The sequence below is a fragment of the Cotesia glomerata genome, linkage group LG1 (genome assembly GCF_020080835.1).
Source record: "Cotesia glomerata isolate CgM1 linkage group LG1, MPM_Cglom_v2.3, whole genome shotgun sequence".
Classification (NCBI taxonomy): domain Eukaryota; kingdom Metazoa; phylum Arthropoda; class Insecta; order Hymenoptera; family Braconidae; genus Cotesia; species Cotesia glomerata.
Genome location: NC_058158.1, coordinates 37,426,412 through 37,444,103, shown reverse-complemented (window position 1 = coordinate 37,444,103; position 17,692 = coordinate 37,426,412). Strand labels below are relative to the sequence as shown.

Below are 17,692 nucleotides of genomic sequence, written 5' to 3'. Positions count from 1 at the left end.
AAATGTGGGGTATAAAAAATCTAATAGAACATACAATAATTTTACAGTTTACTTAATTCAATTTTCTAATAACATGTAAAAGTACAAAACTAATTCATTACTTTATTGTTATTTTACTAAATTATAAAAGTATATCTATATATAAGATTTTTTTTTTTCTTTTCTTTTCCCAAATTGAAGAACGCAGATATGGTAAGACTTAATTCATTTAATTTATTTCATTCCACCATTACTGAGTATAAAATTATCATCGCATATCAAGGATAAAATTCCTTATTTATTTTCAATTTATCATAAAGGAGAGGAAGTTCAGAATAGAATATAATTTAAGTAAAAAGTTGATACACTTTAGACATAAATTTTTATGATTATACAAGCTACGCTAGATTTAGACATATACGCTGCTGACCAAATGCATCTTACAGCTCTTGGTTACATAATTGATGAGAAAAATAATAATAATAATACCAGCTATTATTATTATTATTATTAGTATCATTGTTGAAAATATTCAGTACTTGAACCAGTATGATTTTTAAGCAAACAGACGTGGTTCTGTTTTAATGTAAGATATAATATGTCGGCATTTACATTTTTATATAATACTTGTTGTATTATTATCATTCTTTATTCTTTATAATATATATTTCGATTTATATATTTAAAATAAAAATAATCAATATCATAAATCATACTATACAAATATAGCTGTAACATGTTACATTTTATCATCACTTTTTGTTATTGAAACATACTTTGTTAAATTGTAATATTGTTAAAATACGTTGGCCATATGGTTATAACATATTTATTATGCTTATTAAAGTTAAGCTAGCATTAATTATTATTATCATCATCATAAAATTCATTTTTTTAAGTAGTTTCAAATAAAAAATGATTCAGATCTACTGTTAATTTAAGTGGAAATTGTTTATTTTTTTTGTATTTGTATTTGTTCTTTAAAAAAATTGATAAGATTAATCATGATAATTGTTATTATTATCAATACTATGACTAATTTATATCATATAATTACGTGTTAAGCGTTTACCGTACACCATTATAACACGAATAGCAAAGTCTGAAAGTATTTTAAAATGAATTTTATAACTTTTTAAAACTCACCCTGTACTGTTAAATTGTATTTAAGCGCTGTACAAATAAGCGTAAGATTCAATCATACACTTAATAATTATAATGATATAAAATACAAAGTTTAATTCAATTAGTATTATAAAATTTTGAATTAATTCATTGAAAAGACCTGTTATTTTCTTTCTTTCTTTTCTTATATAATATGATTATATTAATATTAGTAGTATTAATAATCTTTATATTACTATTATTATTACTATTGAGTTGTTTGTTGTTGAATTTCAATTTTCTCAACTGTCATATCAGGATTCATTTCTGTTGCTTCTTGTATAGCTTCAGCGAGTGCTCTGTCATGGTCAATTGGATCACCATCCGATTGAATAGTTATTTTTTGTTCTACTCGAGTTTCAACTACTCCATCTCGTTCGGTTTTATACTATAAATAAATAAATAAATAAATAAATAAATAAATAAAATAATTAATAAAATTTAATTAATTGGGTAAATAATAAATACAAACCGTAATTGTTTCTACAGTTCGAGTTTTACTAGAAATAGTTTGAGAACTAACTATTTCACCTGTAGCACTGTAACTGCCGTCTTCATTTTCCAATGCCACTTTTCTTGTTTCAGTTGCAACCAATGGTACAGTACTAGTTGCAATAACATTGCTGTCTGGTTCACCCGAAAATACATGCGTTTCTGTTGCCACTATTCCTGCTGAATCTCCCTGTTAATATAAATAATTATAATTTATTATTTTTTTTTTAATATTTTTAATTATTATTTTTATTTTATTCGTGATACTCGTACAGGTATTCGTCAATTTATTTTCTATTGCACCTTAAATAATCCTGTTAAAAATAAACATAGATTTATTTTTTTTTCTTATATTAAATAACAATTATTAATACCAGTCTACTTTTACATTAATGTAAAAAAAAAAATTAAAGCATACACTACACAAATATAAAATTAATATTAATATTTACTGTTACCTTTATTATAAATATTTGTAAATTATTAGATTATTAAAGCTGATGATTTTTTTTATTAATTTTACCTGGTAATACTGATTGTAGAATGCACGTTGGTCATCATCAATGTCAATAGGTGTGCCCGAATCACCGCTGCTTGAACTGGACGTACTCAATCGTCGTGAGAAGAGCTACACCATGCAATGTATGTGTATGTGTATTTGTTAGCCAAGCCATTAAATATTTATTAATATTATTATAAAATTTGCTTTCAAAATTTATGAATTATTATAATCACAATTGATTTTTTTAATTCAGTTAGTAAATTATATTTAATTAAGTATAATTTGTAAAATAAAATAAAACAAAACAGTACTAAATGACTTTTTTTTACACCTAAATGAAAGTGATGATGATATTTTTAGTAACATTATCACAATTAATTAATGTTATAATTAAAAAATATATATTTATTTTTTATTATTGACTAGATTTACGAAAAAAAAAAAGAATTAATTATTTAAAAATAAAACTAAAAGGGAAAAAAAGTTTACCTGTTCTCCGGAAAGCACATGACTTGTAGTTCTAACTTCTTGAGTAACAACTCGTTGTTCTTGTCTAGTAGCGCTAGTCGCTGTGGTGTGTGCTACTGTTTTCTCTTCAACCTGACATTTTAAAAATAAAAAATAAATAAAAAAAAAAAATAATATAAATAAAAAATACGACAACAATATATAGATGTAAATAACAAAAAAAAAAAAAAAAAAAAAAAAAAAAGGGAGAAAAAAGAAAAAAAAATAAACAAACCTGACTGGTTTTCTGATTTTTTTCAAGATCTTCATGCATAGTAGCAGTACGAGTAGTGACAGCTGTTGCTGTCATATATGGAGCTCTACCATCATCCTGAGTTTCAGCCTACATTTATGCATAAATACGCAAAAAACTAAATTACTTGTATCTAAAACTCAAAATAATAATGATAATAAAAATAATAAGCATACCTTATTAACTTGTGTATTTACTGTTATTTGTCCTGTACCTCCGGGAGTAAGATCTTCAATTTTTTCTTCAATATTTTGGATTAATCCTTCTTGATCTTTTATTACAGATTGTTTAGTTGTAGTTTTAACAATAGTAGGTGTACTAACTGGTACGGGAGTTTTTTTTATTTTCAAAGGAGTTGTAGTAGTAGTAGTAGTAGTTTGATGAGGAGAAATATTTTTAGTTTTTGATTGATAATTATACTCCATTGGTTGACCAGATTTATCATAAATAATTCCATCTTTAATAAATCCATTGTCTTGTCCAAATACATCTTTATTATAAAGTTTACCATTTAATTGATAAATTTTACCATTATTAATATAACTACCGTCATTACCAAATGGACTTTCTGTTATTGGTTTACCACTGGGATCACAAATTAAACCTTTATTTATCATCGTTATTGTTATATAAGTATAAGTTTTTTCAAGTAATTTTCCATTATTATTATTATAAATAAGTCCATCTTTTACAAAATTACCATCAGAATCAAATTCAGTATGTTTAATAGGTCTACCAGTTTTGTCGATAATAACACCCTCTTTAACTTTTAATCCCTCGGGGCCAAATGATTCTTGAGTTAACGGTTCTCCATCTTTATTAAAAACTCGTCCATTTTTAATAAAACAATTTTCAACTGGTAATGCTCCATAATTAAATGGTTTATTATTTATAATATCATAAATTAAACCATCTTTAATTTTTAACTGTTGATTATTGATAATATATGAATTTTTATTTAATGATTTACCATTATTATCATAAATTTTACCATTTTTAATAGTATTACCATAATCATCAAATGATTGTGATAAAATAGGTTTATTATCATTACCGTATACTAAACCATATCGTACATAATTTATTTTAATAGTAGTTGTTTGTTTTTTATTTAATGGTTTACCATTAGATCCAAATATTGAACCATTTTGAATATAACTATCGTCATTACCAAAAGTACCACGACTCAATGGTTTCATATCTTTATCATAAATAAAACCATTTTCTATAAAACAACCATCATGTCCAAATGAACTGTGATTTAATGGTTTAGAATCTTTACCATAAAGTCTACCTTCTTTAACGTAATATCCATCAGGTAATTTACTGCCAGCATTAAATAATCCACCACCAAAATTATGTAATAATCCATCTAATATATAGGTACCATCAGTTTTAAATACACCAATTTTAAGTGGATCATCATTTTTATCATATACAATTCCTTGTTTAATATAACATCCATTGTCTGGTAATAATGATCCTTGATTTTTAGGATTACCATCTTTATCAACTATTTTACCATCAATTATGGCTAGATCATTATTAGTGGTTTCTGTTAGTGGTTTACCATTTTTATCAATAATTATACCATTATTAATTTTATGCCCACGTGAACCAAATATTCCATTTTTAACAACATTACCGTGTTTATCATAAATTAAACCAGAAACAACATATGAACCATCCGATCCAAATGGATTTTTATCAAGTGGAATTCCCATATCATCAAAAATAACTCCATTAGAAATAAAACAATCATCAGGTATTGATGAACTTAAATTTAATAATTTACCATCTTTACCATATATTAATCCATCTTTAATGAAACTACCATCTGGTTTAAAGAATGATAATTTTATTAATTTACCATCACGATTATAAATTTTACCTTGTTTTATGAATGCACCTTCTGGTATTAATGAATCTTGATTTAATGGTTTATTATTTTTTCCCATTATAATACCTTTTTTTATTTGAATAGCATTAGATCCTTGAAATAATTCTTGTTTTATTAAATTACCATCTTTATTATCAACAATATTACCATTTTTAATAATAAAACAATCATTATTAATATTATTAGGAGCTCCTAAATAACCGTTATTTAATAATTTACCATCTGTTCCATAAATAATTCCTTCACGAATAATCGTATCATCAGGTTTAAAAAGATTTTGATTTAAAAGTAATCCATTTTTATCATAAATTAAACCTTGTTTAATAAAATGACCGTCAATTAAATATGGAATTTGATTTAAAGGTTTACCATCTTTAGCATAAATAATTCCATCCTTGACAAAACTACCATCTGTTTTATAAAATGAATGTTTTATTGATTTACCATCTTTATAAATAACTTTGCCGTCTTTTAAATAAGCACCACTGGGTAGTAAAGATGCTTGATTTAATAATTTTCCATCTTTAGTATAAACAATTCCATCTTTAATAATAGAACCATCAGAACTAAATATTTCATTTTTAACAGGTTTACCATCCTTGGCGTAAACTTTACCTTCAGTAATGTAATTACCTTCACGTCCAAGATCTCCACTAGACAAAAGTTTACCATCACGACCATAAATTAAACCATCAGATATATAAGTTGAATCCGGAAGAATGGCTATTTGATTAATAACTTTTCCATTAGGTGAACATACTATTCCACCAACAATATAATTACCATCTGTTCCGTAAGAACCACGAGTAAGTGGTTTACCATCATCACTAAATATTAAACCATCTTTTATTGATCCACCATTTGATCCTCCTATATTATCTATCGTTACTGTTTTACCATTTTTACCAATAACTTTACCTTCTTTAATTAAACAATTTTTAGGACCTAAATAATAATTATTAAGTGGTTGTGGTTCACCATTATTTTTAATACCACTTTCACAATAAATAATTCCATTATTTAAATAATAGTTATTATTACTACTATCTGCACTAGGAATTTTTTGATTTAATGGTTTTCCATCTTTACCAGTAATAATACCGTTAACAATGTATGAACCTTGTGGACCAAAATCACTTTTTTTTATTAATTTATCATCTTTTCCATATAATTTACCTTGTAATATTTTATTAAATTCAGGCCCCAATGAATTTTGATCATAAAGTTTATCTTTTACGTAAATCATACCTCCAATAAAATTAGTACCTTCTGGTAATGGTAATATTAAATATTCTTTTTGTGAATCTACATTTTTGGGTATAATTATATCGGGATTAACAGATGATGTTAAATTACCATATTGTTCTTTAGCAATAAGTGCTGCTGATCCAGTTTTATCATTTAAACTTGGTATTGATTCTTGTTTTTGTTGTTGTTGTTCTTTTAATCCTGCAGATTCAACATAATTAATCCCTGGAGTTCTCAAACCTGTAGTCGGTTGTTGAGGTTGTTGAGTTTGTTGAAGTAGTGGTGGTGGTGGTGGTGGTGGTGGTGTTGATGTTATTTTATTCGGTGAAATATCTTTGGTTTTACGTTTTTCAGCCGCTGACTCAACAACTTTTTTATCCTCACCCGGAGCATAATTAAACGCTAATCCAGTAGCTTTTTTACTTTCTCCAGGAAGTAATTGTTGATTATTACTTTCTGGTGAAGCTGCTCTATCTTCATATGAAAAACCATGAGGTACGTATGATTTTTTTTTACTTGGTGACGATGGCGTTTCTTCATAATCATAAGTCTTTGTATAAGCTGGTGATTTTTTTCCAGATGTTACTTCTTTTATTGGTTCAATAGGTTGTGGTTGTCTTGATGATACAGAAATATTTGAATCAGCATCACCAATAGATTCATCAACTTCTTTATTATTTTTAGTTTGTTTTTGTGTTTTATTTGAATCTTTATCTCGTTTACCAAAGAGAAATCCACCGACAGGAATCTTTTATAATAAACAAAAAATAAATACATGCTTTACATGCTACATACCATTAACTACTTATTAAATAATGATAATAACAATTTGAATTTTTAATTATTACAAATTTATCATTAAAAAAAGTAACAAAAAATATATCAAATTTTAAACTCGAATTATACGATAATCTACTGATTAAAATACAAAAACTATTATTTTATTTGAATAAATGTATGTAACAAACCTTTATTTTCTCCTTTTTGTCACGCTTTTCTGGACTTGCTTTCTCCTTTAATTTTTTATTATCGCCAGACGTGCTATCATTTATCAATTCTGATTTATTAAGATCATTGTAATTTTCTTTTTCATTTTCATTCTGTTTATCCTTTTTCTTCTTACTGGTAAGTTCACCACCGGCAGGCGGTAATACCGCAATACCTCCGACCGGTTTCTACAATTAAATTTTAAAAATCAAATCACAAAAGCGTTCCATGCACGCAAAATAAATATAGTCTGAAGCTTTGCTTGTAAGCTTTAATAAGTTTTTAAATTATAATTTTATTTAATTTATGATGTACACACTGATGTGAGTGTAAAGGGGAAAAAAAAATTTTTTTAATATTCATTTAATAAAGGAAAAAAAAAAAATAAATAAAAAAAAGCTTACAAATAATGCGACACATTATACATTGTATACTCTTACTGCCGTTAATTAAAAATAAATTTTTTCATAACAAATATAATACATGATCAATCTAACATGCCAAAATAATATTATAATAATTACGGTCTGCGCTCCCGTACATTTTTTACTAAATTTTTTACATTACATTATTATTATTATTTTTTTTTTTTCTTTCTTTAAACAGCCCCCTCTGTACGTAATGGAATTTATGAAAGGTAAAAATTACAATATGACATGTAAATATACCATGCATTCGATAGAAGTGTATGAAGTAATAGTACCAAAAATCAACCTTTGTAATTTAAAACAATGATTTAGAGTAGTAAAGTGCGATATTGTATATAGAGATAAGTAATTAATTGATTGATAGTGTAGAAAATCAATTTTTGAAATTAATGAGAGGAAATGAATGATGAATTATACCTTTTCGGCGCGTTCCGCGTCATATTCTCCTTCCAGGCTACTGGCACTGCTAGCCGATGTTGTTCCAATACTTGTTTTTCGAGTAAGCTATCCGTTGCATTAGTATATATGTGTCAATTAAACGTATCCGTATTAAATTTTAAAATACAATTAACTTTAATTTTAGATTAAAATGATAATATTAATAACAATAATAATAATAATTATTATTATTATTATTATTATTATCGTATTCTGAGTACGTGCTTTCTAATAAATTATTTATCAATTATCACCAAGTATTTAGCCGTCGCAAGTACATGAAATGATTCTCTATTGGTGGCTCTAAATACTAAATATGCTATGTAATTTTTTTATACCTTGTTGTTTATTTATGATAAATAAATAAAAAATTTTAATTAAGTTTTGAATTATTTGTGAGACATAAAATAATTGATACATACGGATTGAATAAAATTCTTGAAAGCGTAGACCGTATTGAACGTTAGATCGTATTATAATCATTATAGTGATGAAATTAGTAATTAAATAAAAGAAAAAAAAAAGAAACATTACCTTATCTTTTTGTTTTTTTATTGGACTAGGCCTTTGATCGATGTGTTCCATATCTGGTATCATTTCAGGTTCATAACTCATTGTATGACGTTTACTTGGTTCTGAGCCATAAGTTTCAACAGTTTGTGACCCACCTAAAGCTAAATAGATAAATAATATAAAAACATTTTTAATGATAAAAACAAAAATTAATAGAAATACAAGTTTAAAAAAAAAAAAATGAATAATTAACAAGTATACCGTCCATACTGCGAGACGTTAAACGACGACCGCTCAGTGATCTTTCAAATTGTGGAGGTTGTCTTTCAATAGGAATTTTTTTAGTTTCGTAATGTGTACGTCCAGAATAACGAAATCGTGATCCTAAGTGTGGTAACAATCCAACCTTCTTCACCGGCTCAGGACTCATCAGTCTATAGTTAATATTATTATTTATATAATTTATAGATTTATTTTAATATTATTGAAAAATAAAATTATATTTACCTGAAGAAAGTATGATGTTCCACGCAAACTTTCCATAATTTTTTGGCAGCTCGATGATTTGCTAATTTAAAACCAATCGTTGATTCATATTGTTCAAATTCTCCTGGCCGAATTTTAATATAAAAATTATGCCTTTTATATGAAATTTTTAATATTTTAGGCCATGCAAATCGATTAATTCTCAGTCTATCACGGTGAACTAAAAGTCCCGAAGAACAAACACCGAGCATTATATCTACTCCTTCTGAATCTTTTGCTGGATGTAGATCAACACCATACATTGCTAGTTTTTTTGCATTCTCTAAGTAATGTAATTCTGCTTCAGCAGGTGTTTGACCCCTATTATATAATAATAATAATAATAATTTTAATAAATGTTAGTAATAATAATGAAATATTATTTATTATAAATAATAATTTTACTTGTGTGTTTTGTGAAGGTCCATTACTTTCTCAACAAGTTCAGATGTTTGATTAGGTGCAAATTTAAAATCTTTTAAATAATCTCTGCCATGCTCTTGAGGATCATAATCGCCCACTTCTGATTGTACTAAATAAGACCCTAATAAAGCGTGAGTGACAAATGAACATGCTAATCGTCCTGTTATTATATCATTTCTAATTTGAAGACACAATTGGTACCGAGTAATATCTTCCTGCAATTGAGCAGGGTCTGGTGGATAAAATTTCACCTCAAAATTGAATTTCCAAGGTTCACCTATTAATTTAATAATTAAAATAAAAATTTCAATTACTGTTTAATAAAAAATAATAATAATAATTTTGATACATACTTTTTATGAATTTAGTAATTCTTCTTTCCAAGTCAAGCCAATTTCTTGGATCATATTTGTCTTCATAAATAAGACCAAAATAATCCTTTTCAATCAAATTAATACTTGCACATATTTTGTCAAGAAGCTCATGTCCTTTTGCTTTTCTCTGTAATTTTAATATCAAATTTTATTATTTAATTACAAATATAGTTACTTATTATTAATTAATAATAATAATATATTACCTCTATTGAAAAATCTTTAGTAGTACCATCAAGGAGTGTAATTTTAGCAAGTGCCATTTTACCTCTTATCATTGGACTTTTACTCGGTGAATGAGTAACTCCTGTTCCATTTTCAGCTGCCGTAACATTACCAGTAGTGGTACTCGTTGATTTTTGTTCCTCTGGCATTTTTAATCTAAAATAAATCATTTTCTTAATTTTTATTTTTAATTAACTACATATATAATCAATAAGCTCTTAAAAATTTATTCATTTATTCATCTAATAAATTTTTTTTGCTAATATAAATTGAAAATTCTTATCATATATATTTATTTTAACTTCGACTAGTCTTCTCGATAAATAATAAATCAAATTTAATGATAAAAATTTTACTTATAATGTATTACTCAGAGAGTTTGATAAAATTAAATACATAACAGACTCACACAATGATGTTATAACATCATTATTGTTTCATATTATAAATATGAGTCAGATATTGGACCTTATTCATTCTATTTGCAATATTTAAATCAACGTTCTTTATTCATATTTTTTTATTATATATTATTACGTAATCATGGAGTAGAAGTATATTTATGGTGAATAATACATGCACGCACACTCACAGTATATAAAAATAAAATAATTTATAGTGAGCGTAAAATAAATTGAATTGTCCTTGACGCTAGCATTCCAATCATTAATGATACAAGTCAAATCAAATACAACAAGTGTAGCCCTATCACGATAAATTATACATATATTATTAGATATTTTTGTTTATTTATTTGTTTGATTTCAATTAGACATTAGTCGTGAAAAATTTTAATTAAATAATGTCATCTCATCTGCTTCAAGGACTATAAATAATAATAAATTTAATCAACTTAAGAGAGCAGAAGTTTTAAAGTAAAAAAATTTTAATCAGACAGAGAAATAATTAATGAATGTCTCGTCTTGGAGTAATTGTTGTTAACTTGTCGAGTGGTCAATATAATAAATACTCAGTTCTTTATGTATATAGATATAGAGATATCTACATATATACTGCCAAAAAACGTGGTTCATTCAGTTGTATGTTTTATTGTATGGCTACATAGTATAAGGTTCGTTTGTCTCCGAGACGATCGCGTGGGTAACACGTCTATCCAACATTGATCTAAAGAACCATACACTACTACTACTACTACATATGTATAATAAGTTATTATACATATGTAGTAGTAGTAGTAGTAGTAGTTGTAAAGGACTAGGGCCAGGACTTTCTCAGTTGTTTAAATGAGCATTCATATATTTAACCTCGAATTTGAATAAAGAAAAAACACCAACTTCCTGGCCCTATTAATAATAACAATAAATAAAACAGAAAAAAAAAATATCTACTGTCATTTTTACCTTTTTAATTTTTTATTTCAACCAACACAAATCATCTTCCTCCTAGGTACTATATTTTACTGAATATAAATAATGTTTACTCTTTAAAGGTGTTACTTAGCTACATAAAAAATATTGTTATTATTATCATTATTATTATTATTATTATCAATATATAAAGAAAAAAATAATAATTTTGGTACCATCGTACATTGGGTACGAGTTTATTGATTCCGGTAAGTATTATTGATGAGCATCTTCAATTTTATAATAATAATAATAATAATAATAATGATAGTAACAGAAATAATATTATGTATTGTGGATATTTAAAAATGTCTTTTTTTTATTCCTTTACAGGAAAGTTGTTGGAAAGTTTCGTACACATTTAGTATAAGTAGGTATCTCTGAACCGCGCATCTGTGCTACTAAGACGACCGTATTATTTAATTGTAGGTACGTAAAACAACAAGAGAATTGTCAAAGTTTGATCTAACTATGACAGTGGAAAAATTAATTTTATTTTTATTATAATAATGATAATAAATCTTGATGATGAAAGTAAAGAACGAGAAGAGAAAATAATAATAGTATAAGGTGGAGTGTAAATTTATTACACTGGGCTTTAAATCCCTCACAACTCATAAGTGATCTTAATTGAGGTCATCAAGCAATTATTCGGATTGTTTGTCATCTAACCCAACGAGGTCAGCTCTACTTATATCATTATCCTTTATATTATAGTGTTCTTTTGCAACATTCTTTTATTTCATCTTTATATATACACCCACTGAAATTTTTTAATTTTTTAATTTTTTAATAACTCAAATATACAAAAACACACTCGTATAATTAGTCAATAAAATATTTTAAAAGTTTACTGACATTACAAAAAATGCATATACGTTTAAACAAAACATTTGTATGTATGACAGAAATAAAAACATAATTGGTACGTACGTACAATGTAGAATAATACTACTAAAGTATTTTACTTATGCAGTAATGAAATAATGAGTGATGAAATGATGATAAAATTTTTAAGTTATCGGTAATAAAATGTATATTTTTAAATTACGAAATCTAAATCATGGTAGTAGCTTGTAATTCTTACAATAAATATTTATTGAATTATGAATATCCGACAAATACCAACTAAAGTCATTTACTGAGTCATAATTTTTTTTTTTTTTTTATAATAAATATCAACTTTCTTTATTAATAACTGTCGATACTAAATACGTTATGAATAATAATACATTTGATGTTTAATTATAGCATTCACAATTTGTAAAAAAACACCTCGTATTTTAATAAATCCAAACTAATTGATAGCGTACACATTGATTTAATTCAACATTAATTTTTATTGGAAAAAAAAAAATAATCTTATAATCTATGTGTTCCGTGAATGAATATCCGAAATAAACAAAAATTGTGTTTTTTGTTTAAAAGTTTATTCTAAAAAATTTAGGACACACGTACACTCTACAGGTATATAATAGTTGTAATAGTGTATATATCCCCCACTCTTTATATCTGGCAACTGAGAACTGGGAGCGTCAGATTTATATCTAAACAATGATTAGTGTATTCAACAAGCAAACGTTGATTTTTTTACGGAAAATTTTAAAATTTAATAATTGAATTATTAAATTAAAAAACACCATTTATAACCATTTATAATTATTAAAAATAAAAATAATAAAATAGTTTTAAATAACCATCAGCGAACGGCAAGCCCTTTAAACATATTATGCCACGGCTGTCATCACGACTTACCTTTAATTTAAAAAAACACACACACACACACACTCAAACTTTTTATTATTGTATTGTATCTTTAATTTTTCCTTTGTAATACAATAATATTATTATTATATCCTATTGGCGAAATCCAATATGGCAAGAAAGTTGTTATTACAAATAATGTTATTATAAATGAATAAATAGAATCACTAAACAGTAAAATTGAAAAAAAAAAAAAATTAACGAAAAAGAATTTAACATGATAATGATAATAAGGTATAAAAAAAATTAGCGTTTTAATAACTGTACTGATAGCCTAAAAATTTAATAATAAATATAATAAACACCACGAACAGGTTCGCCGGATAGAGATCGCGGCACCGTGGCTTAGCTGCACAACGCTGGTTATTGCTACTGCACGACGCTACTCCCATTCCCCCTAATTCCCTTCCCCGCCCACACCACTCAAAATCGAATCATCATCACAAATATAATACACTTACAATACATAAAAATAAAAAAAATAAAAAAATAAATACAACCACTGACAATTAATATACAAATATATCTATGTATTCTTATATATATATGAATACATGTATTTTTTATTTATTCCATTAAATCAACAAACACCTTTCTGTCATTAAAAATTTTTTCAAATTTTAGAAATAATCAATTGATATACTATATTCATTCAAAAATTATTATTTACTACTACAGCTTGAATTACGATATATAATCGAAATGAGTAATAATAATAATAATAATAATAATGATAATTAGTATTATTACTATTATTCTAATTGTAAAAAAAAAAAAAGAAAATCTAGATGTACTCACATTTGTTGTAATATAATAATAATATAATATATTTTTACACCTAGTCAAAATGGCGGTTTAAATGCATACACTTAAATGGTTCATGTACATATTTTTGTCAACAATACAACACAACGGTGAATACAGTGAATAGAACTCGGAATGAAAAAAATCGTGAAACGAGTGGATTTCTCTTATGACGCAATCGCATCGCGCGAACAAAACCCCGCCCGATGCTTCGATACTCCGAATGGCTCCGAATCCTACTAATGTGTTTAATTCTACCGGTGGTTCGGTGGTGTAGTTGGCAGTCAGCTACTACAGGTATTTATATTTATTATAGATTTTATAGTATAGATGTCGTTACTTGTTAAATTATTTTATATATTTACTTTACAGTCGATATACATACTTATAGTAGAGAGTATATATATGTTTATAAAAATGAATATAACCTCCTCTTGTCTTTAATTTATTTTATTATTCTTTGATGTGGTGCTTACAAGTATATATCGACATTATTTATTATAATTACAATAATAATATGTTGATAACATTAACATTTATTGTTTATCAGATTAATTACAAATTCAAATCGGTTATTTACTATAATATCAATAATTATAAATAATTGTAATACATTAATGGAGACTAATAAACAATTAATAAAAAAAACAAATACCACAGGAACCACATATTTTTACTATCATTATGTCAATATATACTACGTGCATAGTTAACTATTATTAATTTAATTAATAAAATAACGTATGGTCAGCAGCACGATAGTTATATACGTATGTAATTTAAAATGATGAATTTATGAACAAATACATATATATATATATATATATTTGTTAAATCCTTCATTTGACTTTGACTATATATTGATGATTAGCTGATTAGTCACGTGGATCGTGTCGATGTGTCATATGATAAAAGTAATTGCCAAGTCGTTAAAAAAATGTCAAACTTCTCCACGTCGTCTGTGATAACACTGATAAACTACAATCTATTTGATAAATTTTGTATATTGTAATTTAGTTCTATTGTGAAGAATATAACTTTCGACTTTTAAGTAAGGTTAGTAGTTGTATATATATATATATATTTTTTTTTTAATTATTTACTCTCAATTAAACAAATTAACGTTTTATTTTTTATCAGTATAGTTTTTTTTTTTTTTTTTTTTTTTTTTTATTCACTGTTGAAAATTAATTATAACTATATAACACTTGTTGTAATTAATTATAGTAGATAATTAGAATATAGATAATAACTAATTTTATATACCTTAATAATAATTATTATTAAATTTTAATTGATAATAATATAATATAAAATATAACAAAAAGCTTTAAATATTATATTATTAATTATTAATAAATGTTGTAATATAAATTTTAGAATATTTAATAATAATAGTAATAGTAAATAATGGAAAATAAATGGAACGTGTTGGTGACTGGGGGTGCTGGTTATATTGGTTCTCACACGGTATTAGAACTAATTAAACAAGATTTTCCGGTGGTGGTCATTGACAATCTTGGCAATGCCCATAAAGGTAATAATTTTATAATTTTATACAATAATATATTTTATTAATTAATTTTATATATTTATTATTTATAGATCCGAATGCCAGTAAACCAGAATGTCTTTTACGTGTAGAAAAACTCGCCAGTAAATCAGTAATATTTGAGAAATGTGATATTACAGATATAAACAGTATAGAAAAATTATTTAAAAAGGTAAATTTTAAATAGCTAATTAAATAGCTAATACATTAACTATGTATTAAATATAATATGTTTGTTCGATAAATAAATTTATTATAAATGTTACAGTATAAATTTCAATGTGTTATTCATTTTGCTGCTTTAAAAGCAGTAGGTGAATCGTGCCAAAAACCTTTGGAATATTACAAAACAAATGTTGGAGGTACATTAAATTTGTTGCAAGTAATGAAAGATAATAATGTCAAAAACTTGATATATTCAAGTAGTGCAACTGTTTATGGGATACCAGAAAAGTTACCTCTTACTGAAGAAATGAAAACTGGTAACTGTACTAATCCCTATGGGAATACAAAGTTTATCGTTGAAGAAATTTTAAAGGATTTGTGTGCAAGTGACAAATCCTGGTCAGTTATATCGTTAAGGTATTTTAATCCTGTTGGCGCACATCCGTCTGGTGAAATAGGAGAAGATCCAAATGGTATTCCAAACAATTTAATGCCATTCATAGCTCAAGTGGCTGTTGGTAAAAGAGATATATTGTATGTTTACGGTGATGATTATGACACACCCGATGGTACAGGTATTTAAAACAATAAAAATTGATACAAGTATATCTGAATAATATATTTACTATTATTATTATTATTATTATTATTATTATTATTGCATACAGGTGTTAGAGATTATATACACATAATGGACTTGGCTGTTGGCCATGTAAAAGCTATTATTTATCAAAGCTCACGAGATGTTAAGGGTTTCAAGCCAATTAATTTAGGCACTGGGAGAGGTTTTTCTGTATTAGAAATGATAAAGGCATTTGAAAAAGCTTCTGATAAAAAACTTAATTATAAAATTGTTGAAAGACGACCCGGAGATGTATCATCAAGTTATGCAGATGCTTCATTGGCAAAAAAAGAATTTGACTGGATTGCTACAAAGAATATTGATGACATGTGTAAGTGCAACACCTTTGTTGTAATTTTTATATATACACATAAAATCCTTAGTCAGTTCAATATTATTATTTATTTTTTCTTTTTTTTTCTTGGTAATTTGGTAATAAATCAGGCGCTGACACGTGGAACTGGCAAAAAAAAAATCCTAATGGATTTAAATCACTCTGATTATTAATTTAATTATCAACATAATGTAAGTAGCCAAATGAGGGATAAATATTATTAATAAAAATCATTACCAACTAAAGAACCAAAAAATACTTATTTAAAATAGTAATAGTTGATAATAAAAATTATAAAATTTATTTATTTTATCTCTTTATCTTTCTCCTTTTTTTCTTTTTTTATTTTCAATACTTGAGTCTATAAGTTGAGATCTTGTTGATGTGAATAACTTTTAAACACATAAACCTAGTATACTGTTGACCTCAATTACAAAAATAATTATGTAATAATCTCTTAGTTGCATATTGACAGTGAATTATTTAATCGATTCTATGATATACCACGCAAAAGTTGTCTTTAAAATGTATGGATATTTTTTAAAATTTATATTTACTATTAAACTTTTTATTTAATAAAGATATTTAAAATTTTTAAAATAACTTTATCTGGAAAAGAGGAAGAAAAAAAAAATAAAAAGGTTTATAATAAATAATAAAAATAAATGGTATACCAATATCGAGTTTGGATTATTTTCGTTTATCAAAACTATTTTTAGATAATTTAATTAGCACTCATAAACTTGGCATTCATAAAACGTAATATACCAATTAAATTTTAATAAATGTATGTGTTGGCACTTATAGATGTATGTCAACAGAACGAACCGTTATTATGAAGGACGATTTAAAATTTTTACGATAGAATTAACGATAGTTATCTTTAAAGCTGTTTCAGGACTCCGTTATTCCAATATAACAAGTAATAATATTATTATGCAGTAGGAAAATCTTTTGTTTATGCAACTTACAATGCCTATAAATTCTCATTGTATATCTCTAAATTATTATTATTTTTTTTTTTTTTTTTTGTAATAAAGATATACGTTAACAGTATACTGGAGAAAATATTATTTTATGTATGTGTTTCATCATGTATTATTTAATGTATAATTGAGAATAGTTG

The 17,692-nt window shown here is 25.5% G+C and overlaps 2 protein-coding genes across 7 annotated transcripts; one reads left to right on the top strand and one right to left on the bottom strand.

Moving 5' to 3' along the window:
- Positions 1 to 159: 159 nt before the first annotated feature.
- Positions 160 to 14,134, bottom strand: LOC123267549. 5 transcript variants are annotated; one of them, XM_044732261.1, is made up of 16 exons: positions 13,395 to 13,440; positions 13,081 to 13,256; positions 9,940 to 10,114; positions 9,713 to 9,860; positions 9,342 to 9,636; positions 8,919 to 9,257; positions 8,673 to 8,845; positions 8,433 to 8,572; positions 7,878 to 7,964; positions 7,014 to 7,220; positions 3,074 to 6,793; positions 2,880 to 2,987; positions 2,627 to 2,737; positions 2,159 to 2,263; positions 1,616 to 1,825; positions 160 to 1,531 (listed from the first exon to the last, which is right to left on the bottom strand). In XM_044732261.1, exons 3-16 carry the CDS (start codon positions 10,105 to 10,107, stop codon positions 1,352 to 1,354), a joined length of 5,991 nt encoding a protein of 1,996 aa, XP_044588196.1. In that variant the 5' UTR covers positions 10,108 to 10,114; positions 13,081 to 13,256; positions 13,395 to 13,440; the 3' UTR covers positions 160 to 1,351. The 5 variants fall into 5 exon arrangements, with proteins under 5 accessions (XP_044588196.1, XP_044588187.1, XP_044588168.1 ...); XM_044732252.1 differs by lacking the exons at positions 13,081 to 13,256; positions 13,395 to 13,440 and adding an exon at positions 13,888 to 14,134; XM_044732233.1 differs by lacking the exon at positions 13,081 to 13,256 and having other exon boundaries at positions 13,402 to 13,496.
- A 400-nt stretch (positions 14,135 to 14,534) lies between these two features.
- Positions 14,535 to 16,806, top strand: LOC123267633 (UDP-glucose 4-epimerase-like). Of its 2 annotated transcripts, XM_044732363.1 has the most exons (7): positions 14,535 to 14,663; positions 14,765 to 14,949; positions 15,274 to 15,430; positions 15,499 to 15,617; positions 15,714 to 16,185; positions 16,279 to 16,563; positions 16,677 to 16,806. In XM_044732363.1, exons 3-7 carry the CDS (start codon positions 15,304 to 15,306, stop codon positions 16,730 to 16,732), a joined length of 1,059 nt encoding a protein of 352 aa, XP_044588298.1. In that variant the 5' UTR covers positions 14,535 to 14,663; positions 14,765 to 14,949; positions 15,274 to 15,303; the 3' UTR covers positions 16,733 to 16,806. The 2 variants fall into 2 exon arrangements, with proteins under 2 accessions (XP_044588298.1, XP_044588307.1); XM_044732372.1 differs by lacking the exon at positions 14,535 to 14,663 and having other exon boundaries at positions 14,711 to 14,949; positions 15,292 to 15,430.
- Positions 16,807 to 17,692: the final 886 nt, after the last annotated feature.